The sequence below is a fragment of the Genypterus blacodes genome, unplaced genomic scaffold, assembly GCF_046128005.1.
Source record: "Genypterus blacodes isolate CSIRO-AG114 ecotype Tasmania unplaced genomic scaffold, CSIRO-AGI_Gbla_v1 ptg000032l_1, whole genome shotgun sequence".
Lineage (NCBI taxonomy): Eukaryota > Metazoa > Chordata > Actinopteri > Ophidiiformes > Ophidiidae > Genypterus > Genypterus blacodes.
In genome coordinates, this window is record NW_027466845.1 from 6,933,114 (window position 1) to 6,960,409 (window position 27,296).

Below are 27,296 nucleotides of genomic sequence, written 5' to 3' on the forward strand. Positions count from 1 at the left end.
TCACAGTGTTGTAAAATATATACTCCCTTCATTGAATTTCACTTTACCTTCCCTTTTAAAAACATTTTCCTGTGCCAAGGCCTGCAAACCGTACATTCAGATTCAGCTCGCTCCAAGTGGAAACGGCATCTTAAAGCTGTTGTTGCCATTTCAGTGTGGTGTCATTCTCAACTCACTGCCTGGACAATCATTCCACGCATCAAATGTAGTTGCTGACTGATTTTCAGCGTAAATAGTAGTTGTAATTTTGAAGAAAGTGACAGTGACGGTGCAAAATGTCACTGTCCTAGTCGCAGTCCAGGTCGTGCCAGGCAAAGGTTACATCTGTGACCTTCTGTTTATCAAGATGATAACAACGTATGAAGGACAGGACAATTGTTTAGCCAACCTTTACCAAAAGTGTGTTTGTGTTTGTGTGTGTGTGTATCTATTTTGACAGCAGGTTGTTTGTTGTGTTTCCACATCTGTAGACTTTCAGGTGTATACTTCTGGTTGTATATGTAGATGCAAGCGTGTGTAACCCTATTGAGAAGCTGCAAGCCCATCCGTCAGCACATTGTCACATTTTCCACAACATTAACCAACAATAACACAACCCCTCACCATTTACACAAGACACACACAGACATAAATATCAGTATACAAAAAACGCACTCATCAGGAATTATATAGCATACACAGGAAGGTTATTATTATCAGTTTTGTCTTGATTCAAGTCATTTAACATTAGTACGAGTAAAAAAGCGCTGATCTAGCATTTCTGTTTTCCTTTGCTGCAGCTGCACACTTCATCTACGGTGCTTTGGTGTGTTGGACAGCCTCTCCATTCCCATTGTGAGTGAGCACAATAGGTAAAAATAATCACATGACGTAAAATTGATTTTGTTCCTCATAGAGCCACCAACAATCAATGACAGTGTGGATCACCACAGGACACACAACTACACAAGAACTACACACAGGTCTTTCAATTCTAATTCTATGGGAACAGCCATCATGCAGAATGAGTTTCAGACATTAATCTTCTTAATCTAATCTAATCATCTAACATAAGATTTAAGGAATCTAAGATACTAAGGAAAAGTAACAACACTTCTGAAAACATCCAGGGAGATTCATCCTGCAACTCTTTCTAATTTTAAGAGTCATTGTGTTAGGAAGTGTCTTTCTGGAGTTAAAACTATATTTTTGTAGTTTACCATAGCTGATTAATGCGTGTGAACGTGCTGCTAGTGGTAATTTGTATAACAGATCCATTGTTGTGTGTCGCTGCATGAAGCACATATTAAATAGTTGAATGTTCATCAGTGTTGGTTTTAGATTATACATCATAAGGGCTAAACAGTGTGACACATTAACCTCATTCATTAAGCACTGAGCTTTCTGCAGTAACATAGTAATATTTGTTTTGATGGCTTGTGTAAGACATTTAAGCCAACAGAGCGAGTACATCCATATTTGCTCTTTTGCTCTTTATATCAAGGTAAAAGTGTCTCAAATGTAATATGATAAGAAATAGAAGCACAATCAATAGCATTTATCTTAACTGCTGTAAAATATAAGAGAAAGGTCATCATCAAGTCTCTGAGCTCTGAGGGAAAGCATGACTCTACTTTTTCAGATGTCTTTAAGTGCTGTAACTGCAGAATCAGTAAAGAGTTAGAAAGAGAGCGAGCGAGAGAGAATGTGTGTGTGTTCACAGAGTGTACACAGTTGCATTTGGCTTTTAGAGACATACAAACATGCTGTGTGTGTGTGTGTGTGTGTGTGTGTGTGTGTGTGTGTGTGTGTGTGTGTGTGTGTGTGTGTGTGTGTGTGTGTGTGTGTGTGTGTGTGTGTGCAAACAGCACCTGGGAGCTGATGATTCTCTGGGAGGATCTCTCTATGTTGGCTGGCAGACCAAAGAAGGCTGGCCTGTCATCTTCGGGGAGATTCTCTATTACACTGCGGTAGTCCTGGGAAGACACACACACACACGCATATTTGCCATATCCTATCAGGCATATAGATGCATTTACAGGACAAGCAGAAACTGAGATAAAGAAAAACAATGTATACACGCAGTGAATGCTTGTGGCATACAGACAAGCATCCTTATGTAACTAAAGAAAAACCATGGGGGACATTTACATACATTTACACCATTGCATCATCCTGTCGTCTTACCAATATGGAGCAGGAGTTAGGAAGGGTGATCTGAGCCGGAAAGGCACGCGTCCCTCCTCGACTCTTCCTCTGTCCAGCCGAGAAGGTGGGGGAGGAGGAGAGGAGGCGCGAAGAGAAGAACTGCTCCAGGTAGGAGCGCAAGATGCGGAGGTCAGAGGGGTTGTCGATGCGCCCGCCGTAGATGGCGCTCTCCAACAGGCCGTGGACAAACTCCCACTGGAAATGTTTCCCACCTTGGAGAATCCAAGACACAAACACAAACACAAACACACACACACACACACACACACACACACACACACACACACACACACACACACACACAGGCATAAGCACAGGCATGCACAATACATCCACACACACCTATATACATGTAAATAGAGGTGCAGACTGTTGGAAGGACAAGATAAAAATACAAATGTGCATATACTATACATGCAAATGGAGAAGAGAAGGACAGACAAACACATCAAAAGGGCAGATGAACACATATAAAGTATATGCAATATATCTGGAAATGTCAGGAATAGTCTATTTAAAGTAAGAAGTTGCTTAAAGGGCAGACAGACTCCTCTTCTTGTTATCATGTGTGTGTGTGAGCAGGACCATAGATCAGAGCTTCCTACAAGCTTGTGAGCTAGCAGCTTTACTTACCTTCAAAAAGCCTGTCGATGATCTCAAAGCCGGCGCGGAGGTCTGACAGGGAAAACTCGTAGAACTTGGTCCAGCCCTGGATAAAGCAGAGATAAGGAGAAGGAAGTTCAAGGCAGAGCATAAATATGTACGGCTGGTGTGTGAGGATTGGAGCGACGGTGGTATAGTCCATCAAATATCTGACTCTTTTAACTCCTGGGGTATTGCCAGTAACCGAAGAGTGGACAACTGTTTCATAACGAGCAAATTCCCCTTTCCTCTAAACAAAAACAACTCTAAGCATAATTTATGTTTATTTAGAGCCGTTATATAAAGTGTTCTATGACAGATACATCGCAATCCATTTTCTAAAATTGCTGTGCACCTTAGATGTAGTACATTCAATCCAACAGTATTAGACAGAACAAACACAGGTCTTTGTTCTGCTCTATTGGACCTGACATTGTAGATCCTTTGGTGTACAAACTGAATAATATCAGGAGAGGAGAACGCCTGAAACCCTCTTCCATATGAGGGCTGTTTTATGTTGTGTGTATATGCGCGCCTATTGAGTTTACAAATGACCCTTGAGGCAATGGGAAGGTATAGAATAAAGAATAAAGGTTTATAGCCTCAGAATACACACACACACACACACAGCTAGAGGAGAGGGTTCAAAGAGATTTTTGTTATGTTCTATGCTGACCAACCTCGTGTGTGTGCGTGTGTGTTTGTGTGTGTGCATGCACGCGTGACATTACAAGTGTGACTCCCGGCCTGTGACTATTGATTTGTATTGTTTATGAAATACCGCACTACAGATGAGTGTGTGTCCGTCCACCTGCTTGTTTTCCGACCCCCATCTTAGTTTGCTTTCAAAAGAAAATCCAATCGAGATATTGTGGTTTTACACTTATATTAAAGTAATGATGTAAACCTTACAAGGCTGTCCTTGACCAACAAAGATGTCCCATTAAAGGTCCAGCCAAGTAATCAATTACCAAATCAAATAATGTAGCAGTGCACTTGAATCATTCTTTCCCATATTAGCTTCCTAGTGAGGCTGCAGTCCAGTGCAATAAATGAACTAAACAGAAAGAAAGAAAGAAAGAAAAAGGTGATTAGGTGATCCGGTGAAAAGTGGAAAACTGAGTGCATATTGATGAACTAATGAATTCATTATGCCGTCATTAGAATGTTTATTTGAAAGCAGCACATGAAAAACGGCTCAAATCCAATAACAGTAAAAAATTAGTAATGAGTTTGTTTTGCTGCAAAGAAACTCCAGGAGGTTTGGTGTGTGACTCTGGGGTGCTGAAGTCTGTATTGTTGTGTTTTACCTGTGGTATGTAGTTGCGTCTTTCCTGACAGACAGCATGGAACCAGGCCAGACAGAACAGAGACTGGGCTCTGACCAGGACGCCTCCTGTACAGACACACACATTGGGTTCACAACTAAAATAACCACAAACAATCGATCATTATCTGATTCTCTGTGTTCTATAAGGCTTCAGGTTCCTGTATACATATGAGCCTATGGGCTCATCTGTCATATAGTTTTTCCCGGTACATGTTTTCTACTTCGGACAACAATGGATATACACTAAAGATGTTGTCTTCTGAATAATTACAAGCTTTGGAATGAAGGCTTTTGTGGTTTTTAGTTGTACATTTCTAAAGAAAATCTGTTGGCTTACTGGATTATCACTGTCCCCAAGGCCCACAGCCAGTATAGATCATGTCCATGCATTGATGCACTGCATCTTATACATTTTTGAGCATTGCTTCAAATCACAGTGAGAGAAAATGTACAGTAAGCAGAAACCTGAACTCATGAGGGAAGAGAAGAGAAGAGAAGAAGAAGAGAAGAGAAGAGAAGAGAAGAGAAGAGAAGAGAAGAGAAGAGAAGAGAAGAGAAGAGAAGAGAAGAGAAGAGAAGAGAAGAGAAGAGAAGAGAAGAGAAGAGAAGAGAAGAGAAGAGAAGAGAAGAGAAGAGAAGAGAAGAGAAAAGGTCAACCTTTACTAATCTGCTCTGGAGACCAAGACTCATAGGTTCTGAGCAGGTTCTTCTTCAACCCTGGAGGAGCCTGTAGATAAAAATAGAAAAGGTGATCAGATGGGCTGAAGATATCAGCTGTTCTGAATTTGAGAGTAAGTGGGTGGTGAGCAGCAAGTGGTGGGCTTGAACTTGATCTGGGCTGCTACAGGTTTCCAGTAAACACAGGTGAAAAGCATTGTGCCATGTGCCCTTTTTGGCTTGTGGAGGCCCAAATGTGCTGTTATGATTTGGATCATTTGAGGAGATTTGTGTGTGTAAGAGTCAGCAGACCTGCAAGTGAGGTACTACATTACAGACATTACAACAAGTGCCCGTACAAAGAGGAAACGCAGGTCGGCAGGGGATATTTCACACACACACACACACACACACACACACACACACACACACACGCACACACACACAAACACACACACCAGCAACTAAACAACCTACAGAAGCAGTTTAGAGGCACGGTGCACCTGCAAAATGTCACAGAAAGATACAAAAGCTGCAATGCAACATTTTTGAGGCAACATTATTGTGCTTCCTGAAACAAACTGTCGTTGTAAGTATCATTAACACAAACTGCTGCCTGCTATTGATCTGTTACTGCTGCTGCTCTGCAATTCACTACCTTGCATGTCTTTGCTTCAGTAATTAGCTTGTGTTTTAACACAACACAATGCAGTGTTTTGAAAAGTGGTGTAACTGAAGCAAAATGGGTTACAATGACCAATAGATCAGAAATGGACAAGGCTTAATAAAGCCTGTATGGTTCAATTGAAAGCGTGTTCGTGTGCTGTGTGTGCGCTGTGTGTGCGCTGTGTGTGTGTGTGTGTGTGTGTGTGTGTGTGTGTGTAGGTGTGTGTGTGTGTGTGTGTGTGAGTGTGTGTGTACCTCGTATGTAATCTTGAGGCTGGACTGCAGTAATATGGGGGGGAACCTGGGGTGAACCTCTGCAGTCAGCCACAGACGGAAGCCCGCTTTGGGCTGCAGCACATTCAGCTCCTGAGGAGGAAGGACAACACACACACAGATTATTGTTAGCTTGTTTATATGATACAGTTTTACATAAGAATTCTTCCTCAATGGCCCCCCATGATTAAATAAAGATGAATGATGATAATGATGGTGGTGGTGTTGGATTATATTTATTTTATGACTGCATTACATAAGTTGACAAACAAACAGAAAAAACACTTATCATTAATTGTCTGAAGCAACAAATGTCTACCCACCCATAAAACTGTTGGCAGTGATTGGCCTCTGAGTGTGTGTGTGTGTGTGTGTGTGTGTGTGTGTGTGTGTGTACAAGTCAAGCGTCCACTACAGTCCCATCACACCATACAGTACGATATTAAGAAAGGCAGACAGAAGAAACAAGAAAAAAAGACAGAAAGAGACAGAGAGATCCAATTTTGTTCATCTTTGTCAGAACAAACGCATGAGAGTACGTAGCTCAGTACACATGAATCAATTATGAACCACATTTATTACTAAATTTGGGGTGGATGAGATGAAACACCAATATGTCTTCATTTAAAAGTTGAAATGGAAACAGGAGAAGCAGAGGTGGCGGAGGGTAAACAAATCAATAAACACAGCCAGTAATGACCATGTGCAGCAGCTAGGGGAAGGATAATCATCTTGCAGGGGCATTATGAGTGAAGGACAAGCCTGTCAGATTATAAAAAGCTCCTTATGTCTTGATTGAAGGTAATTTGTGACTTGTGTCAGTGGGATTTGTGGTTTGTGAGTCAGCTCATCAGTATCAGCTGCCTGGACAAACAAAGTGTATAAAGTTTATATTGCTTATATACGTATACGTTGCTCTTGAATCAACTTCCATTCAACCCCATTGATTTATGATCACTGTATTGATGAGGCCGCAGACCGTGAAACACACAGGAAGGTCTGGTAGATAGATAGAGGAGTCGGGTAGTGAGAAGAAAACAGAGAAAATAGAAGAATGTGAGTGGACAGGAATGAGAAGTCACCGGCTCTGCCAACTAAAATTGCCAACAATTATAAACCCTCTCTCTCTCTCTCTCTCCCTTTCTCTCCCTTTCTCTCCCTTGAGACCCCTGGAGCTGCGTCTCCTTCTGCACTACCCACACCTGATGAGCTATATCCAGTGTGTGTGCCAATCAAGACGTGGGAGGCACCAGCTGTTGAATACAAGTGAATACAACTAATTTGGCAAATCAGGTGTGGGTAGAGCAGGAGGAGAGGGAAAATATGCAGCGCTGTGGGTCCCACAGAACGGAACAGGGAACCGAGGCGGACTCGTTTCATTCCTGAGGCATGTGTGAGGGATAGCATAGGCAAAGTGGCAAAAAAAAGAAGAAGCAGGAAACCTAAAGAAGTACATTTGGATACAAGAATGAGGAGATGCAGACAGGGAGAGAGAGAGAGGCAGTAAAATAAAGTAAAGTAAGGGGAAAGCTCTATTTGTCGTCTCTTGGAAGCGTTTCCACCTGACTGCTCAGATTCTCCCTACTGCTCTCCACTGTTTCTCCATTCTTTCTTTTCTACGCTCCCCACCTCACGCCTCCCCCTCATTGCATCAGTTTTTCATTTCAAGCTCGACTGCCGAGACCCCAACCTCATCAGTTGCTGGGCAAAGTGTGAGGATAATGAGAGACAGAGAGAGAAGGGGAGAGAAGAGAGAGAGAGAGAGAGAGAGAGAGAGAGAGAGAGAGAGAGAAAAGAGAGAGAAAGACGGATAGAGAGAGAGAGATCGAGAGACACATAGAGAAAGACAGAGAGAGAGCGAGAGCGAGAGCTAGAGCGAGAGAGAGAGACAGAGAGAGTGAGAGTGAGAGTGAGAGAGAGAAAGAGTTTGAACAGGAAACTTAAATTATACTTACACTTAGTAAATCTAGAAAGAGATCAATCAGGACAATAAAGAAGACAACATGAACAAGAGGAACGAGAGGAAAAGGAGAGGAAATGAAAAGACAACAGATGCAGACGACAGAACGGCAAAGGAGAGAAGAGGAGGAGAGGAGATCTGTTATAATCTATAGTTTCAGGCTCAGTGTTCAGAGTGACAATAGCACAACAAATGCAGCTTCCTGGTTCATCTCAATGAAACTGGTGTGTTTGGAGCAGCGGGGGAGCCAGAATAGGCCTCCGGTACATGAGAGTTGCTCTTGGCTTTACTTTTGCTGCAGCACACCGCAGCATCATCAAGCAATGCACTCACATCTCAGCCAATCAAATGTGTTCCAGCGCACATTTTGGGTTAGACATCCTTAGAGTCTGTCCGTCTCTTCCTGTCTCTCCACACATTTCTATGGGAACCTTACATGATGTGTGGGGTGTAAGTGATAGGGTGGAGAAGCACCTCCAAATGCTAAAGGTCACCTCCTGTGTGTTTTCCACTATTTACCTTATACTATCATGAGACACGGAAGAAACTCTCTGAAAGTGCGTTGTGGCATTTGAAAAGCCATCAAACAGGATTTCCTGGCTTGTATTTCATCTTTTCACTGGTTCTCTGTAACAACACACACATACCTACAGGTCTTCTTCTTTTTTTGGGGGCCAGGCTGCTATTGTTCATTTGAATGGGGGGCACACACACACACACACAGAGTCACACAGAGTACAAGGACAACCCTGGACAGGACAGGACAGATCTCAGGCAAACCCCAGGGCACGCATACGTACAAACACAATTACCCACAGAGGCCAATCACTGCCAACACCTGTGCCTCCCAGTGAGATATGACCTGCTACCGTGACGCACTTCTAAACAGAGCAGCAGGAAATACACACACACACAACAATAAACACCCCCAAAAATTGGACACAAGTGCATGAACTCACAAACATTAAAAAAACGCACAGATAATGAGAGAGAAAGTGACAACAGCACAAATACACACACACACACACCTGTGTAAATAAAACATAGAAAGAGACTGAAATGGTGACAAACACAATCAGACACAAGATAAGATAAACGTTCTTGTATACCTAATACACAGTGTGTGTAACATATAACGCACAGCACTCAAGGCTCTGCACCAAACTGAACTACAGAAGAAAATCTAAAGAGTCAAAATCAAACATAGACCTGAAGAGCAGAGTTATAATATCCTAACTTCACAGGATAATTAAATTGGTAGATTACACATTGAACATTATGGAATGGATATCAGAGGCCATCCAGCAGGCATCTGAACATTAGAGCAATGCGATAAAAGAGATGATGCGAAAACAAAAGCCGCGCGTGATTGAGACGTTTATGGCGACAACACATCTGGTGGCGACAGCGGCACTGATTAACATGGAAGGGAATTTGTATCATGTTGCACGCAAGTTGAAAGGATGTGCGTATGACAAATGCTGTGCAGATGGGCTATTAGACTCTGGGAACTGGGAAGTTAAGAGCTCCATGGGAGGAATTCTCATGGTGTTGGTGAACGGAGCTTGATTTGAAGTCATTGGACTATGGCAGGAGAGCAATTACAAAAAAAAAAAGCATACAAAGCAAGGCACTGCATGGAATCCATTTGGCTTATTCACCTGCTACATTACCAGCTATTGCACTTTGAATCCGGATTTGACAGAATGAACACAAAGAAAGCAACACACTGAGCTGGCATCTCAATGGTTTCACAGAGGACCTACTGTACCTTTTCCAGGAGGGGAAGCCACGCGGTGACAAGGTGAAGGTTCTTCAGGCACAGCCAGTCTCCGTTTCTGGAACATTCTCTGAGCGTAGCTAAGGCTAGATCGGCCTGTCCTTGACCCATGGAGATCTAGACAGGCAGATGGAGAAAGTAAGGGTGAGAAGCAGAAGCAGTGGGATGCTGAATTAGATTCTTACGTGGTGATTTCTGAAGTCATGAGAGAGTAAATGTGATTCAGAGATGGAAACACCTGCAAAGTCAGATTCCAACTGCATTATTCTAAATTCTGGACCCCTGGTTTAAACAAAAATTTCAAGACGGTGCTTTTCTGAGTAGCTGTCAGTTAGATAGACTTGACATGATTATATTCAGAAAATTCACAAGATTTGCTGTAATGTAAAGCAGTAATGTATGCAGAGTCTCTTAATGCCTCTTTTATGCATTTTGTCTGAAAGTTTGTCTCAGTTAGAATAAAATAAAACAGCACTATTTTTTTTTTTTAAGTCAAAAGTTGAAATCACTGGTTGACACTGCACCTCAAAAACTTTTGACTGGCAGTTTTGTAAGAGGCGTATAGAATAAGTGAAACCAGACAAACCCACTGAAGAAAATGACATATTCTCCCCTTCCCCTTGCTGATTTGTTATCATTTGTCCCACTATCCCTCGTCTTGTTTTCTCTACCTCATGGTAGTTGTCTCTGCCCACAGTCTCCGCAGCCAGCTCTGTAAGCTCCTGGGAGGGGTCTGCCCCTGGAGAGATGATGATCAACACGGGCTCCCACTCCAATGTCTCACCATAGAGCCGCCGCAGGTTGAGGGGAGGAGGGGAGAGCTCTTTCATTCCTGCAGATGAGGGGGAGGAACAGGGAGAGGAGATGAGACGGATGGCTATGAGACAGATTTGCAGAGAGTGTTCTTAAACTATATTTAAATCGGATGTGCTGCTCTGAGTAAAACGGCGTATACTGGTACTGAGGGAGTACAGAGAGAGAAGGGTGGACAAATGTGGTTAAGAAGAGAGACAGAAGACAGAGGGGAGGTGGCAGTTTGTCAGCATAGAAACATTAGGGGCAAATTCAAGGGGGGATAGACAGATCAAGTGGGGATGGAGGACAGGGGGTGAGTGGGACAGGAGGGGAAGGCAGGGGTGGGTGTCAGAGTCAAAGAGAAAGGGTAAGAAATTAAGGGGTAAAGGCAGGCGGAAGGCAGAGACGACGAAGGAGAGAGAGGGCACAAGAGGAAGACACAGAGACTGAGACATTAGGATGGTGATGCACCGTGCATACTGAGTGTGAGGTATGCAGCAGTTATTCACTGCACATTGCGGAAGAATATCTTGCCAGCCTCCCGGAGCTGAGGAGCTGAGCTCTATGTGAGTGTCGCCGTGTGTGTGTGTGTGTGTGTGTGTGTGTGTGTGTGTGTGTGTTTGTGTGTGTGTGTGTGTCCATGTGCTTCCGTGTGTGATGCTGTAATCCTGTTGTATTATATTAAATAACACATCAGAAATGACACAAAAGCAGCAGTATGAGCATAGAGTCTGAGTATTAGTTGGAAATTCCACTGTGCAGATATTTCAGATGCAGCTGCGTATGTGCAAACACACACACACACACAAGTATATACAGTAGTCGTTTGCCCTCTAGACTTCCACAGTCCGGGCAGTATTTTGTGCCTGCTGCCAAATTCAATCTGCTGCACCAAAGTACCACACACACACACACACACACACACACACACACACACACACACACACACACACACACACACACACACACACACACACACACACACACACACACACACACACACACACACACACACACACAAACACACACACGGTCTGTGGAGAGAACTTCTCAGAGTGACCATGATGCTGCATCACCATGGCAACACTAAGAAAAACGATCATCCGGCCACATGGCTTGTGATGTCTGAGTATTAAAAAAAATGAGCATTTAGAGAACATGCAGGTACAAAAATACACACACACACACACACACACACACACACACACACACACACACACACACACACACACACACAACTACCTTTGACATGTGCAGCTAATCAGTATTCATGTTGCACGCCAGCGTTCCCTGTCTGTGAGCAGCAAAGTTCACCTTGGCTTTTATGACACACATTCAGGACGGAGTGCACAGCAGAAGAAGAAAAAAACAAAACATTGCCGCACCCGTGATTAAAACACTGCTTAGTCAAGGAAACAATGAGCAGCTAAGAATTAATGAGGAGGCCACCCTCAACACTTGACATCATAAGCATTCAGGCTTTTGCTTAGAATGGCTTTTATCGACGGGGTGTATTTGTATCTTAATGCCGATTGATTGTTCAAACAAAGATAGGTGTCCTTTTGACCGGATTATTAATGACAGAGGGAGAAAACTGAAAGACATCCAGAGATGTTTGTGCATTGTTGAAAGAGGTTTTGCATTTGTGGAAAGTAAAATAAGCAAGCGTGAGTTTGAGTGTGTGTGTGCGTGTCCCTCGCCTGGATGAGTGGTGCCCGGGCCTGGACTGGATTGAGTGAGATTAGTTGTAAGAGGATTACAGACCATGCCTCATTAGCATACTGAGTTACTGCCAAACATATACACACAATCTTTCTCTTTCCTCTTGTCTTTTTCCCCCTCTCTCTGTCTGGCTCTTTCTCTTTTTCGGACGTTCCAACTTATCCCACATCACATGCGAGTACAAACACTGCACCTTCATAAACGGGCTCACTCAGCATTTGGAAAACGCAGAGGCTGTCCCTTTATCACGCCAACATTCGGTCCATGTTTAATTCAAGATGGCTGGACAAACGGGCAGCGTGACAAAGCAGTGATACTGATGCTCTCTGGAGATTATCAAACAGAGACACAGACACAAATCTTTACGGACTGACAGATGAGCTTATACGTGTTATGATGGGAATATATGCTTACTGATAAGACGCGTACACACTCAAACACACAGATGCACAATCACTGAAATACTGCGGTGTCATCCTCACTGAGCCCCTTTATTAAGATTCTGTAGCAGCTGCACAACAGCTGACACTGAGTTTCAATCAAGAGCACTTCTGCTTTCAGTAGGAGGCGAGCCAGCGACAGCACCATTGCTCACTAAAGTGCTCTCTCACTCTGAATGTTCTCCACTCCACTCTTTTCATCTCCTTCCTGTCCTCTCAGGCTGTTTTCTGTGTCCTTTTTTACATCATTTGTAAAAAACTTTTGTCAGGGCTACGAGTTGGGAAAGATACAACATCGTCGTCATTTTGAGAAAACTAAAATCTTGCCACATTCTCACTAAATGAATATTTTGACACTATATGGAGAACATTTACCACTGGATTTGTTGTTTTGTCTGCCTTGTTTGAGCCGTCAACGATAAGGATCAAGTTGTGATTTTGAGGGATGACTGTTTTCTTTGGGAAATCTGACAAAAATCAATGATTAATGGAAGAAATATTGACATTTCTTCAGTATACTGCAGACAAAGTCACATAATAAATATGAGCTCTGCTTTAGGAAAATCATCGTATCTTCTCTCAGTGAAACATGATGCAGTAACTCGCCGCTCGCTGCCACACAAGCACAAGTAGTTGCCATAGAAATTGGGGTTGTCTCATAAGTATTCATCAGTGAGTACGACCCCTCTGTTGACCTTTCAAACACACAAGCTGGGTATAGCACACTTCAGCTGCAATGACAAACTGTGTTGTGCTGGAGCATATGTATCAGCACTGCAGGTCCCAATATCATCTGGTGTCATCCAACCCAGGACATCCATGGGACAAACAGATAACCTGCAAACAAGGGCAGGCAAAATTCACTCATGTTCTCCATTTCCAACAAATCTGTAGATCTTTCAACCACACAACCTGGAATAGCTACAGTCTGTGCTGTGTGCATACATATTTGTATTGTTGGTCCCAAAGTCACAGATTAAAGTCCATCTTCCTAAAATGTTTAGGAGTAGGGATTTTGCGTCAATCTCATAATCTGAAGGTTGTGTTTTCGAGCCTCACACAGGACAAAGGGCATGTGGTTTGTGCCAAGTAGTAGTTTAAAAGTTTCTGGAAAGAGGGAACAGACTGCTTCATGTCAGTAATATCAATGGTCCATAATAACGTATCAAAAGCTACAGCAGACAGTTTATGTAGAATTTGAGTTTACTCTCAAAAAAGTGTAAAAGTGAACAAAACAAACAAAATGTTATTTGTTGGCTTTTCACTTTAAAATAAATCTTAATAATTAAAATAAGCCATGTTTGGCCTTGGGTTCTTGTTTATTCATTTATGAATATTCATAGAAAAAAATGCTGATGTCCAAAGCACGTAGAATTCTGCAAGGTTAACACACCCTGACTTTTATAAAGCATTTGCGTGTACATGTGTGTGTGTGAGAGAGAGAGAAGAGAGGGAGAAAGAAAGAAAGAAAGAAAGAAAGAAAGAAAGAAAGAAAGAAAGAAAGATGTTTGGTTCTCTGTCATCCTTCAACTTCTCACACAGATGTTAAGTAAGTAACTAAATAATCATGTATCTTGAGGAATATCAAACAAAACTCCAGTAGAGATTAACACACAAATACATACAGATGAACACACACACACACACTGGAGCGTCTGCTTATTCGTTTCACCTGACACAAATTAGCAGAGTCCAAGATAATACAGTCATGAGCCAACACGCCATTAGGAGGATTATCTGGACTAAATGAATGGGCTCATTAGGCACAATAAACTAACCACTCTCTGGCAACACCGTAGCCGTATGTGTGTGTGTGCCTACGTATGTGTGTATGTGTTTGTGTGTCTGTAAGAATGCCAGTGTCCTTGAGCAAAAGACACAGAGGAAAAAAAAGATACACAGATACAAAAGATGGAGAGCACTTTTGTGGGAAAGAAACAGATGACGAGTGCAGAAGCCTGGCTCAAACGCCCGGCACTACATTCCCTGTGAATATTCTGTTTGAGTGTGAAAGAAGGGACAGCATGTTGCTCCTCTTCATTCAGATTAAAAGGAGTTTCATAAACCACACTCACGGTGTAAAGCTCAAACACACAACACTGAGATTATGTGGCTGACAAGTTGCTTACTGATCACTGTGATCACTGATCTAGAGGGCACTCAGGAAGCTCATACCACCACCAAGTCAGAAAGGATGAAATGGAACAAGTTCTTGACTAGATGACTCCTAGACTCCTATATGGATGGATGGGTGTAGATAGACCCCAGGAACCAAAGGGAAAATGTGAATGTGTGACTTGCGGTTCAAAACGTATAGGCTGAACCATAAAAAGGGATACAACAGCACCACCATCAGGCCGATTGGCCGCACAGTGGTTAAGGGAAGAGGACACCACTTGCATTTGCATTTCCTCAGAATTTAAAATGCAAGGGGAAACATTTTTCTTTATCAAAACAAATACAGTTTCAAGTTCACCTCTCTAATGCGATACACTTACCCAGAGCGTGAGAGGCGAAGGCTGCCATGGTACTCTGCAGTCTGTCTGGCCTCACAGCCTGAACCAGTAAAACCTAGGAAAAGAGGGAAAAGATGGAGAAACATCCTTTTTTCATTACATCCATTAACACGCGTTAGACAGATGGTCAATTTGAATCATTTCAATATGAAACATTACCAGTCAGCATTTACATATGCAAATCTTTCCAATTCTACAGCTATTCAACTTTCACTGGGGTTATAATATTTCCATTATGACATTTTTAGAGAGTTTTGATAACCTCGGTCAATTTGGCTAATGAAGGAGTGTAGTTAGATTTCAAACTGACCTGCTGGAAGGGAGAAATCTTCTTGGCAATGGACGATGGGATTTCCTGTTCGCAGTGTGAGCTCTGGGAGAATGACAGCCAAAGGTCTGAGTCGCTCAAACACAGAGACTGGTAGAGGGCTGGGAAAGTAGCCTGTAAAAAAGGGGCGGGAAAAAGTGGAAGGTCAAAGAAAAGGTATGAATTATTATAATCATAAAATATAGAAATTAGTTTAATGTGTGTCTTTATAGATTGCTTAAACTCTGGGAGAGGGGAAAGGAGACATACAAATAGTTGATGTCTCTACCGTGTTGCAGTTAATGGGCTCTACTTTAATGGCGTATTGCACTGACAGCATTAAGTGCTAACTCGTAGGCACAAGGACAATGATCCAAGCAAGTACACTGGTAATGTCGGTTCATGTGCAGTGCATTGAGTGAAAAGAAGGATTGAGTGAGGTGCATTGTAAGAAGGAGTAAGAAGTATGTGGGCATTCATCACATCCTCCAAAGCCAGTCACATTACTGCTCTCACAGCACTTAAAGAGCTGAGCCAATCACAATGATGCATGAAGCAATGGCTTAAAGAATGGATGTGAGAGGTCAGACAGGCTGCTCCCTATGGAACAACAAATATGACACTAAAGACAGATGATGTGCCTCTGATGGTTGGGTTTGCAAAAGTGGATATGATGTTGGAGACGTTGTTTTATATATAATACCAGTAATTAGTTTGTGCTGTTACTATCTGTAACAATAAGATGAGTAACTTAAAAAATATGAAAATTTGAATATTGTTCAAAATTGTTTGCACATTCCAATAAAGACACAAATTAGAAATGTGGTTAAGTTTTACACACAACTACAGAAAACCCTCATTTCAGGTTGACATGCTCTTAATGTATTTAACAGAAACCCCCTTTAATGTACATGTTTATCTTGCAAACAATTTGTACATGTATGCGAGAATGTATACCTTAAAAATGGCCACTGGTCCATGCCGCTCCTGATCAATCCATGAAGGGAACACCTGCAGAGGGAGAGAGAGAGAGAGAGACAGAGAGAGAGAGAGAGAGAGAGAGAGAGAGAGAGAGAGAGAGAGAGAGAGAGAGAGACACAGCAACAGAGAGAGAGAGAGAGACAGCGACAGAGAGGGAGAGAGGGAGAGAGAGAGAGAGAGAGAGGTGAAGAGAGTGATGGTATGGTATTGATATGGTGCATTTGCTGTCAGGTGTAGAGCTGCACTCCTACCTCTTTTTTAAACATTTCTCCTACTATGAAACCAATGAAGACGTCCCAATCCTTAAGGAAACAAAAACGAAAAATATCGTATCATTTCTCAGTGTAATAGAGAAGATGGTCGCTCATATTCTAAGAAATAATGCAGATATTAAATTACTCACGTTCTCTTGGAAGAGTTCAGGGTACATCCCTTTCACAAAATGCATAGCAAACATCAACTGGTCAGCCTAAGAAGGAGGGATGAAAAATGAACATGTGAAAACATACTATTTTATACACTAACTATACAAAATTAACTAAAGTATATAGTTCCAAAGTACCAAAGCTAGTGTGAAAGCAGACTCATAAGGACAGTTTACAGGACGTGAACGCATGAAGAGGGTTGTTGCTACAGCCTGACAAAAAAGCCCCATGACTCCAGTAGCTACAGCTGTTCTGTTCCGTTCTGTTATGTCATGATTCTTACCCCTTTTTCATTTCAATTAATGAATATGTGTGACTGACCTCTTGCCAAGAATTTTACATAATGACTCCATGCTTAGGGGGAACATATAACCACTGCCAGGTTATTACACCTGATGGCCAGATCTACGCTCGCCCAATATCTGAAGGTATATTACGGCAGCTGAAAGCCCCACAGCCTGGCAGCCTATGCACCTGTAAACCTGCCTCCTATTTGCACTCTGCAATTTTCTGTCATTCAGCCTGAAGCAAGTTTGCAATGGATCTCTATACAGCTGTGTCAAACCCGGTGAACTCCCCACAACTAGACTCCTACTCCATGATCTATTCACTACCTGAGCCTCACAGTGTGAGCACAGCAGCTGTATGTCTGACACCATAAGCCATATTATGCCTGCAGCATTGCTAATCAGCTAGAAATGGCTCCACTCGTTCTGCCAGTGATTTGGGTTCTTTTTGCAAGTGGCACTGTAGAGCAATGTTTCAGTGTTTTGAGTCCTGCAGTGGCATTAGAATTATATTACTAACACATATTGGGGTACAGTATCTCTTCTAAACATAAAGCGAACACTATAGTTCCTCTAGTTAAAAAGCCTTTGTGCTGGTCATCCATAATGATGTAGTTTTCATTGTAAACACCAGATGACTACTCTGGTGAAATAGTATCTAATTCAGTAATTCTCTTCTCAGTGTTGTGTGAGTCAATACGCTGTGCTAATCAAATCACTTTGGCTGTGCAAAACAACGACTATCATTGCTGCCAGATGCAGGCATTATTAGAGAAAACTGAGGTAGATAGGCAAATAGGGTAGACAGTAGGAAATGTCAGAACACCTTTTTTTCAATTACCTCACTGAATTAAACGATTACTAGATGCTACTCAAGCCTGTTAGCGCAGAGCTAGCATGCAAAGGGCACCAGTATCTATAATCAGACGAGATACCCAGTGGCATTTGACATCCACTTCAGATTGCTTCTTAAATGGTGTACGTCTGGCATGCACAATGATGATATAATGCTATTTGACAATGCAAAGCAATTTACTTCTGCTTTATCCAGGTCTTATGTTCAACCCAGGGGTTCTCAGCAGAGAGACAAACCATGGGGACCCTTTACACCAAACCTGCTGGCCCATGATAACTGCTGTATAATCCTGTGCTGACCGTAACAATGTGTCATGCTGTCTACACAAGACACAGGTACATGGTACAGGTCAGGCACCACACATAGGGGCTCATTAGCTGCTAGGTGGCAGCTCAAGTTGTGACAAAGGTAGAAGGAGATCAAAAAAAGATGTATTATATCAAACTAGAACCCAGAAAGCCACACAACCCAACCAATAAACCCATCAAATGGCTAAGTTTGGAGGGATAAGAGACTGACACTAAGTTATAAACCTCAGCCGACAAGGAGACCGCATCCACACACACTGGATCAGAAGCAGCAGTAAAGAAAACACTGAATTTGTCCCTAAAATAGTCGATCCAAACTGCAGTCCACCTTTAGCTGCAGTTTGCCTGCACACACAAACAGGCGCACACACACCCCACTGGAAAAGATGTGTATCTAACACAGTCGCCATTACAGAAAAAACAGCAAACCACTTTCTCAGAAAGTAAAGCCAATAGAACAACAGTGTAACGGTGCAGTGTTTCAGCTCCCCACATCTTCAAAACCTTTCATAGTTCATCTGTCTGTCAGCTAATATTACACTCTGTCCTTGTACCAAGAGCTTTCACAATCAGTTTGAGTTGTAGTGGGACTGGCCTTCAGATTACATTCAGGCAGCACTTCTACACTCCTACACAAACTCCTGCGACCCCATATCCCCATCCCCTTCTCTTCTCTCAGTCTGATGCCTGGATGATTTACACCTAACAAAGTTCAACTCCATCTGCTGCTGTCGAATTAAATACAGTTGAACCAAGATATCTGAGAAGTGTGCTCTGACTACACAAACAATAGCACAAAGTTCCCGCTCTCCTCTGTGTGTGTGTGTGTATTTGTCTGACAGTCTGACAAGGATATGAATGTCAGTAGACAGTACAACCAGGAACATGTCACTACTTTAGCTCATCACTACAAATCACATCACTGCATGCACACAACAATCTCACATCCACATTCTCTCTCTCTCTCATACAGGTACACACACACACCCACACACAGCTGACAGGTTGTATTCAGGTTTCACCCTCCACACTACACATCTGCATGGAACATTCATCTACATACAGGCAGACACACACAGGAAAATGTCCATTTTGATGTGTCGCTTGTCAAACAAATACACACTCTTTTTCCAGCATGCACTTTGCAGAGGGGTTTAAAAAAAAAAAGAACAACGAATAACCTTCTCCATATTGTGTCTCCAAATATACAAATGAAAATACACTGGAAAGGAACTGTGCCTGAAAACTGCTGTGTCTTCAGTTGTTCTTTTTATCGCAGGTAAAACGTACACATCCATTACTGCTGTCAGGTAAACGCACAATGCCTGCTTCTCTCCACATTAGAATATTTTGCTTTATGACAACACGATTTTTGTTTCACATCAACTCTGTATGGAAGCTCGCAAAAACACAATATCCGATAACAGAGATAATAATTAGCCTAATTAGTTGGCACAGACCTAATAAAATGCATTTGTAACAGAAATGTACTGCCTTATAAACTCCGAACAGAGGGATGGATCCTTTGTCGCCTTTCACACCTTTTCAATAGGATGTGCTCTATAAATCCTAATCCAGTATGTACCTTGTATTAAGAAGCTTCTTGCTATCTGGACTCTGCCTGCTTTGTGATCAGATCTCAGTAGATGGGTTGTTGGGCTATTACAAAATATTTTCTCATTGTTCCATGGATTTCTATGTGTGCTGTCAATTAGGATGTTCCAGTTCCATGTGTAGGTGAGTCACAGCTCCCAATTCAAAATAACTTAAGTACAGAGAGCAGACACAGGCATGCAGGGGAACAGTCTGAGACCTACCCAAGTGCAAAGAGAGTATGTAACAAACATAAAAACTGACTTGTCAGTGTGAAAAATGAACACTAGTCATTTAGGAGTAACCTTAGGCTCTTGACAGTTCATCTCAGAGCATGTTGACATTTAATTCTACTGCCTGTTTAAATAGCTGTTTAGATTTTTTTCTTTCATTCCCCTGCCTGCCTTCTCCTTACATGTCAATTTGATAAAGGCAACATTTTAATTATCTGGAGGTTCTCCCTTGTGCAGGTAAGTTGGAGCTTTAGCAGTGGTGCTTCAAGTCGAGTGGGTCGTTAAGTCTCCTCTGCTGCCACTCGTCCAAGTAGCTTCTTCACATTGAATGGTTTTTTTCTCCAAAGCCATAATTCCATTTCTCTAACTTTCAAATGAAACTATCATTCCTAACAGTTATTTGGAGATCATGACGTCCTTAAATAATGTGAAGTAGACGTGTTTTCCACAAATTAGAAAATAAATAGAAAAGCCTTTTGTTATGCAGCGGGTCATCAATGTTTACCACAGCATGTATGTGCCTGAACATGCCCGATCAATACCAAATCAATATCTTATCAAGTTCAATCAGGTGCATTGGTGGTAGAATTTAAGCTATATGAATAACGGCTGGAGTGCTTCCAACAGTGGTAGGGAGCAAGTGCAGTTCAAACACACTCTTAAACATCAACAATGGTCTTAATTGTAGATTGTACTTACAAAGCTGAAATAGCTGAAATTTCACAATCTTCATTCTCTTTTTCTCTCTAATTACCCTCTTCCTCCTTCCTTTTCACACAGCCTGTGCTATTTTTTTGGTTTTGTTTCCCTCTTGATCAACCTTTATCTTTTCCCTCTACAACGTATCTTCCCTCTCTCGTCTTCACCTTACAGCTACAGTATCTCTTTGGTAGCACAGAAGGCGCTGTTGACGGGGGAAGCTGATAATGAAGTCCAGTGTTTCCCCTAGCTAATAAGAAGGCTTTTAACTATACCGTATGTGCGTGTGTGTGCATGTGTGTGTGTGCGTGTGCGCGTGTGTGTGTGTGTGTGTGTGTGTGTGCGTGTGTGCACATGCGTGCGTGTTTCAGATAGATAGCCTAGGGAGACGGACATTATCAGCACAAACAGCTAATCTGACTCTGTGTGAAAATGCTTGCTATTACCGTACAGACCACACAGTCACACACACACACACACACAGAAAGCAAGAAAACCCATTTACTGCCTGATCAATGAAGTATTTGCTGTGTTAGTCAATATTTGACACTTCATTATGCATCTGTTTCCCCGCTTTAATTGTATACCTATGTGAATGAATAGTTCTGCTGCTCAATCGACTAGAACACATCTATGTATCATGTTAGTATTATCATGTTTCAATTGTGCTCACTGGTATTAAGTTGCAAAAATGACAACAGAAGAATAAAACTCATCTATAAAATATATATTCAGGAGCAGAACAGAATGGATGTACTATATTATTGTACACCACTGCTCTAGCATCATTGTGGTTAATGACGATAGAACATTATTAGACAATAGTCACATTCATTTTCATAGTCCTCGCAATTCCTATACTACTAATAACTGTGGTAAACTGTAAATCCACCACTGTGTTACTGTTTAATCATTTAAGAACCACTTACCAACCACTATAATGGAGCTCAAGAGTGTGTATTGCTGCTTTATGGGTTAATTGTTAACATTTATTAACACTTTGATAGTATAGCATCAGTTTATCCTTCTTCAAATTATTACTTATGTTCTAATAAACGTCCCCTCGAACTTCAAACACCCACCCAAACAAAAATGTCCATTGTGTGTATGCGTTACCTTGAACAGCGATCTGCAGACATATTCATACACCATATTTTTCAAGCTGGCCTCCAATGCAGCGATCCTAGCCTCAGTAGTTTCAGCTTCCTAAAACACAAAACAGACATCCACAGAACAACAACAGATAGAGAAGGAGACAGAAAGAGAGACGGTCTGATTAAAATGGCTGAGATGATGTCAGAATGAGCGATATGCTATCACTAAAGTGAAATAAAGGTCTTTTGTCAGAGTTGGTGGGAGAGCAACAAGCAAGAGACAATTTCACACCCACAGTGGATTCCAGTAGGTCGGCACAAATCAAATATACTACTGCAGCTCCGGCAGTACATGTGTTCCTTGCACATATATACAGTTGTGGTACATCTAGCTGGACAAGCTGTGTGAGAGGTAATGGAATGAAAAATGCTAAAGTGACATTTTCATTCAAAGCTGTTTTATGTCTCGTTTTCATTTTGGGTGCATTTAAAGGCATTAAGGTAGCTTGATGGTGACAGGCTCATTCATCAGAAAAAGGAATACAGAGATCCACTGTCAAACTCTCTCTCACTCTCACATTTACCACAGACAGACCTGATCAGAAACACACAAAATGGAAGGTCAAGAGTGTGACAGCTGTAGTGTGACAGCAGTAACTATAACAGGTAATGCATACCAGGAATTGTCTTCAACTTCACAAATAAACCCATTAGATGTGACATAATTGGCCATAATTGGTTAAACATTGGCGCTTGATGTGGAACATACACTCTGACAGAGGGCAATCACAACTCACCAGAAATTGCCAAACACTTTACGGTGTCTCTTACAAATGATCACTGATTAAGGATTAAATATCACTCAGGCCGATTAGAGTCTCTTGACTATGGTTAGAAAAGGGCAATGGGTATTAGGGAGAAAGAAAATCTGGTAGTAAGAAATTCCTTAAATATGTCCATATATGGCCTTCCGTTTGTAGAAATGTCAAAAACTTAAAAACTTAAAAATATCTTCTTCCAAAAACATTTAGGTGTGTATGTGTGCATTTCTGAAAGCTTCACCTGTCTGCGTTGTGTATGCATAAATGTGAGTGTATCAGCCAGGAGATAAGGTTTCTGTTCTGTGGGTTTTGTAGCGCATGAGAGGTTAAAATTCCCTTCCAGATCTCAGGAACCATCTGGAGCTCATGGCAAGTGGCAGTTCATTCAATACACCAAACAACCAAATGAGACAAACACAGAGTCCATAAATCATTGCAATATTCTGACTGCACTTGCTGCATGTCCACAAACCTCCACACACGCACACACACAAAAACACACACACAGTGTTGCCCAGCTGCTGCCGTGTGACAATCTTGGATGACACCACTGGCACGACAACCCACACAGGATTTCTCTCAAGGCAATGATTTTGTGTGTGTGTGTGTGTGTGTGTGTGTGTTGGTACATGCTGTATTAAGTTAATATCACTAAAAAAGTATTGATGGAATAGAATTACACTGAAATACCATGACTGAAGACATTTAAACTGACAAACTGTGTGTGAAGTTATCCTCACAACTTATGAGGCAGGACTTAACATTTACAGCAGCTTTAGGATAGGAACATTGCTGTTTCAGAGAGGTGTATATAAAATGTGAGGGAGCAGAAAGGAAAGAAGGATTGACAGTTAACAAAACCCACACGCTTCCTCTAATAGTGGTGAACAAGGTGGAATATGATCATCCAAGATTAACACTATGTGGGTGTGTTAAGTGTGTCATGCCAAAATGCCATAGACTGGTACTAGAGAATCCTAAACCTGTGTGTAGCACTATTGGAGTATGCAGAGCGTTGTCTACTCATTTGCTGCTTGTCTGGTTGTGTGACTGTCTGGTTGATGTTGGTTCAAGGCCAGCGTCAAACATGTCAAGCACTGCCATGCTCCGTAACATTAAGAGACAGGTGAGGTGGCATTCCGTTACCTTCTTGGCCTGAAGAGCCCTTTGGAAGAGGCGGAGGAAAGCAGCAAGGCTGAAGCGGTACATGTTGTTGATCTTTGATAAGTCTGTGATGACAAAATACATCTTACTGGCACTCTCTGCCAGAGGCAAGTAGGCATCACGCTCCTGAAGAGGGGGGGAGAGAGAAATGTATGATGAACCGGCAAACGGAATGGAATTACAGAAAACACATCAGATGGGTGATGAGAAGGGTTGATACTAAAGTGTATGAGTCAGAATAAGCAAAAAAGCACACCAGAAAATCCATCCAACCATCCATTATCTATCACCGCTTATCAACTAGTGGGTCGCCGGGTCGCTGGAGCCAATCCCAGCTGTCAACGGTCAACAGAAAATGTGTATTGCAATCAAGATGGAAGTAAGGAGAGGCGCAGAACAAAGCGGTGATAGATGGAGAATGTGAGGAGAAGCAGGGAGGTGAATATAAGAAAGTGGGGAAGGCAGCAGAGCTGGTCAAAATCAGAGTTGGTGTGACACTGCTCTCTAGAGGACACTTACTGGCCCCACCAGACACCAGCATTTCCATTTTTGCAAATGCAGTGGTCATTGTAACCAGCTTTGTTTATTGTGGGAGAAAGGTAGGTACCTGATCATATGTGTTAGACCTAAAGCTGTGCAGCCATAGATATGAGCCACTGTAAGTAAATGCAAATAAATAAGCCTCAATTAAGATTAAAAAAATGTATGTAGGGACAATTTGTTGCATTTTTTAAGATTGAGGCCAGGATATCAAATTATTGAAAATTGAATTCATTCTCAAGTGCAGTTGAGATCCTGTGTATCTTTCCTTTTGTTTCTGTGTGTGTGTGTGTGTGTGTGTGTGTGTGTGTGTGTGTGTGTGCGTGTGTCTCATACCTGGTCCAGGGATGCTTGTAGCTTGTGGGATTCAAGTAGAGATTCCTGGATGAGGGCACTGCTGGCCTTGGTCTGGTTCAGGCTGTTTATCAGTTCTCTGTTCTCCAGAATATTACCCTGAGCTGTAGCCAATGTCTGACACAGAAAGAAAGACGGGCAGGCAGACACACAGTTGGAATGTTAAGGAATGTAGCAACGGTTGCGATTGATAGTTAGGGACAGGAAGAAAGAGATAAACAAGGGATAAACAGAAAGGAAGGTAAACAAGGTAAACCATAATGTATCTGTCAGTCATGTAGTTCAAGTCAAAGTTGACATACTGGTTGATTATTCACTTACTTACTTTACTTACTTAAACTTGGAGTGTCACAACCACCATGTCATCCATTAGAATTCCACTACGTGACACTTACAGATAAAATGTATTCAAATGAATTCAAATAAAATAGATGAGAACGCAGCGGCGCATGAAAATGTCAAGTTGAATATTCTCCCCCAGATCTAGAATAATTAGATGTCTAGTACCACTGAAGAACTGACATCCTGCTCTTGGCTGTGTGTGTCTCTACATTTCCATTAGTGTGTGTGTGTGTGTGTGTGTGTGTGTGTGTGTGTGTGTGTGTGTGTGTGTGTGTGTGTGTGTGTGTGTGTGTGTGTGTGTGTGTGTCAGCGTGTCAGCGATCATCATTAGTTTATAGTGTGTGTGTGTGTGTCCATCAGGTTTGTGTGTAAGTGTGGCTTTTGGTTGCAAGCACAGGGCTCCATTAAGTATTTGGACAGCAACAATCTGTTTGATGTTTTGGCTCTATATTCTCATTAACTTCTATGTGAAATGTCATAATGACTACGATCGCCTCCAAACTAGAACTCTGAAGTACGATAGATGAAAAGCAAAGCAGAAAAAAAGATGACGATGAAACAAGAAGTTAAAAAAGTTTCCACGTACGAACATTTCTAACATTCTTATTGAATGCAAATGCAAAATTCCACTTTAACATTTGCAGGGGGACAATGTTGCAATGGTGGTTGCCTTCATCATTTGTTGTGCAGGTTCAAAAGAGATATTGTTCTCAAAATAGCATGAGGATACCGCAAAAATGTGGAACCTCAAGTGAAAGCCATCATATTTTTCCTGAATGCTCTTTTCATGTGCATGTAGAGAATACAGTATGTCTGCACATGTACCTCCAACAGGGACTCTTCCAAACCAGCCAACTGTATCTTCTTGTCTTCTTCTTGCTGTAGGAGTCTTGTCTTCTCCGTTTCCAACTCTGGCTTCTCCTGCTGGATGGTCAAGGCTAGCAGCTACATCAAACACACATAAAATAGAATGTTAAAGGGATATATGTATATGTAGTATAGGGGAGGGGAACATACTGTGTTGTATGGATACAGTGGAGCTAATCCTCTAGTTTTTCCACTGCTTCTTCATTTACAAATGCTTAATGTTTCATTTTCTGTCAGGAATAAAGCAGGACCAAAATACAGCGCTGGGTAAACACGCAAAATCAATAAACCAAAACAATACAGCACTGTGTATCAGCCAGACAGCAGATGTCTCTGTCATTGTATTTTAAGTCAAACATAAATGGTTCAATCAGTGCTCAAAAATGCATAAATTGTGTGGGTTTTGGCTGAAATGTGTGAGTGTGTGTAATTTGCTGTATGGAATGGAGAGTGCATGAAATTTGGTTCATCAATTGAACTGGCCAATCAGTGCTGCGTCATCAGTGTGGCCACAGTGCATGTTGGGTTTTTACTGAGAAGCACAATCCGGGTTCGCACAAACGTAACTGCAAATGTGTGTATTCAGATGGCTTACCTGTCCCCGAAGGCCTGCTCGGGTAGTTGTGAAGTTGACCTCAGTAACCACAGACATGGCATCAGGGGGGATGAAGGGAGCAGGATTCCGGGTTGCGAGGAAGAGGCGGAAGTCCTCGTTGTAATCAATAACCTTATCTCCTATTTGAACCACATACCTGGGGCCTGTGTTGGTGTGTTTGGGTTTGGGGGGGTGATAAAATAGAACCTCTGTTTAATATCACAGCTGTTACTGAACACACACTATAGTGACCATAAGGAGCATAAAAGGAACTGATGGCAAATGGTTGCAGATTTCTTTTTTGGGGGTGTTGGCGTTATAGCCGAGTAGCATTCATACCTGCAGTAAAATAAACTCAACAAAGTCAACACATCTGAAGGGAAATGTTACATAATAAATATGAACTTCTTATGATTTCAAAGTCTTTCTGCAGGGTGAATGCTTCAGTAGTTTAAACAGCCTTCATATCTGAGACATGACCATTGAAAATGTTCAATATTTCAAGAATGCGCTGGTCCTTCAGCTTAGCAATGCTCTTTTTCCACTTCAACATTTTCCAGCTCCTACTGAAACACCACCATCCTTTACCTGAGGTGTCACTACCTTTACTAAAATAATGGATTGAGACATATTAAAGTTTTGCCTATAAAAGATCAGGATGCTGCTTTAATGGATGATCAGTCCACTCATCATGTCCTCTGCAGTGCCGCGTACCTTCAGTATTTTATGTCTAACAGCATTTGTCAGATGGTAACGCACAACATGAGTCATGGCTCAAACTCCTCCACAGGAGATATAAATAAATATCAATCATCTTAATGACATCATCTTGTAATTAAGTCCAACTTCTGAGTGTTTAATT

At 41.9% G+C, this 27,296-nt stretch overlaps 1 protein-coding gene across 3 annotated transcripts in view; it reads right to left on the reverse strand.

The window, feature by feature from the left end:
• The window catches only part of dync2h1 (dynein cytoplasmic 2 heavy chain 1), a 74,384-nt gene that overhangs the window by 12,007 nt on the left and 35,081 nt on the right, over positions 1-27,296 (reverse strand). For 2 of the 3 annotated variants that reach the window (XM_076146061.1, XM_076146059.1), the window contains exons 71-88: positions 26,435-26,598; positions 25,798-25,917; positions 24,613-24,747; positions 23,719-23,862; positions 21,774-21,863; positions 16,660-16,725; positions 16,508-16,558; positions 16,233-16,286; positions 15,279-15,410; positions 14,951-15,023; positions 10,167-10,327; positions 9,487-9,612; positions 5,738-5,848; positions 4,817-4,886; positions 4,140-4,225; positions 2,821-2,896; positions 2,167-2,399; positions 1,851-1,955 (exon numbers count right to left, since the gene is read on the reverse strand). In XM_076146061.1, the coding sequence (XP_076002176.1) occupies positions 1,851-1,955; positions 2,167-2,399; positions 2,821-2,896; positions 4,140-4,225; positions 4,817-4,886; positions 5,738-5,848; positions 9,487-9,612; positions 10,167-10,327; positions 14,951-15,023; positions 15,279-15,410; positions 16,233-16,286; positions 16,508-16,558; positions 16,660-16,725; positions 21,774-21,863; positions 23,719-23,862; positions 24,613-24,747; positions 25,798-25,917; positions 26,435-26,598 (1,997 nt within the window). Of the gene's footprint in view, positions 1-1,850; positions 1,956-2,166; positions 2,400-2,820; positions 2,897-4,139; positions 4,226-4,816; positions 4,887-5,737; positions 5,849-9,486; positions 9,613-10,166; positions 10,328-12,256; positions 13,290-14,950; positions 15,024-15,278; positions 15,411-16,232; positions 16,287-16,507; positions 16,559-16,659; positions 16,726-21,773; positions 21,864-23,718; positions 23,863-24,612; positions 24,748-25,797; positions 25,918-26,434; positions 26,599-27,296 lie in introns of those variants that run through there. The other variant, XM_076146062.1, reaches the window with a different exon arrangement.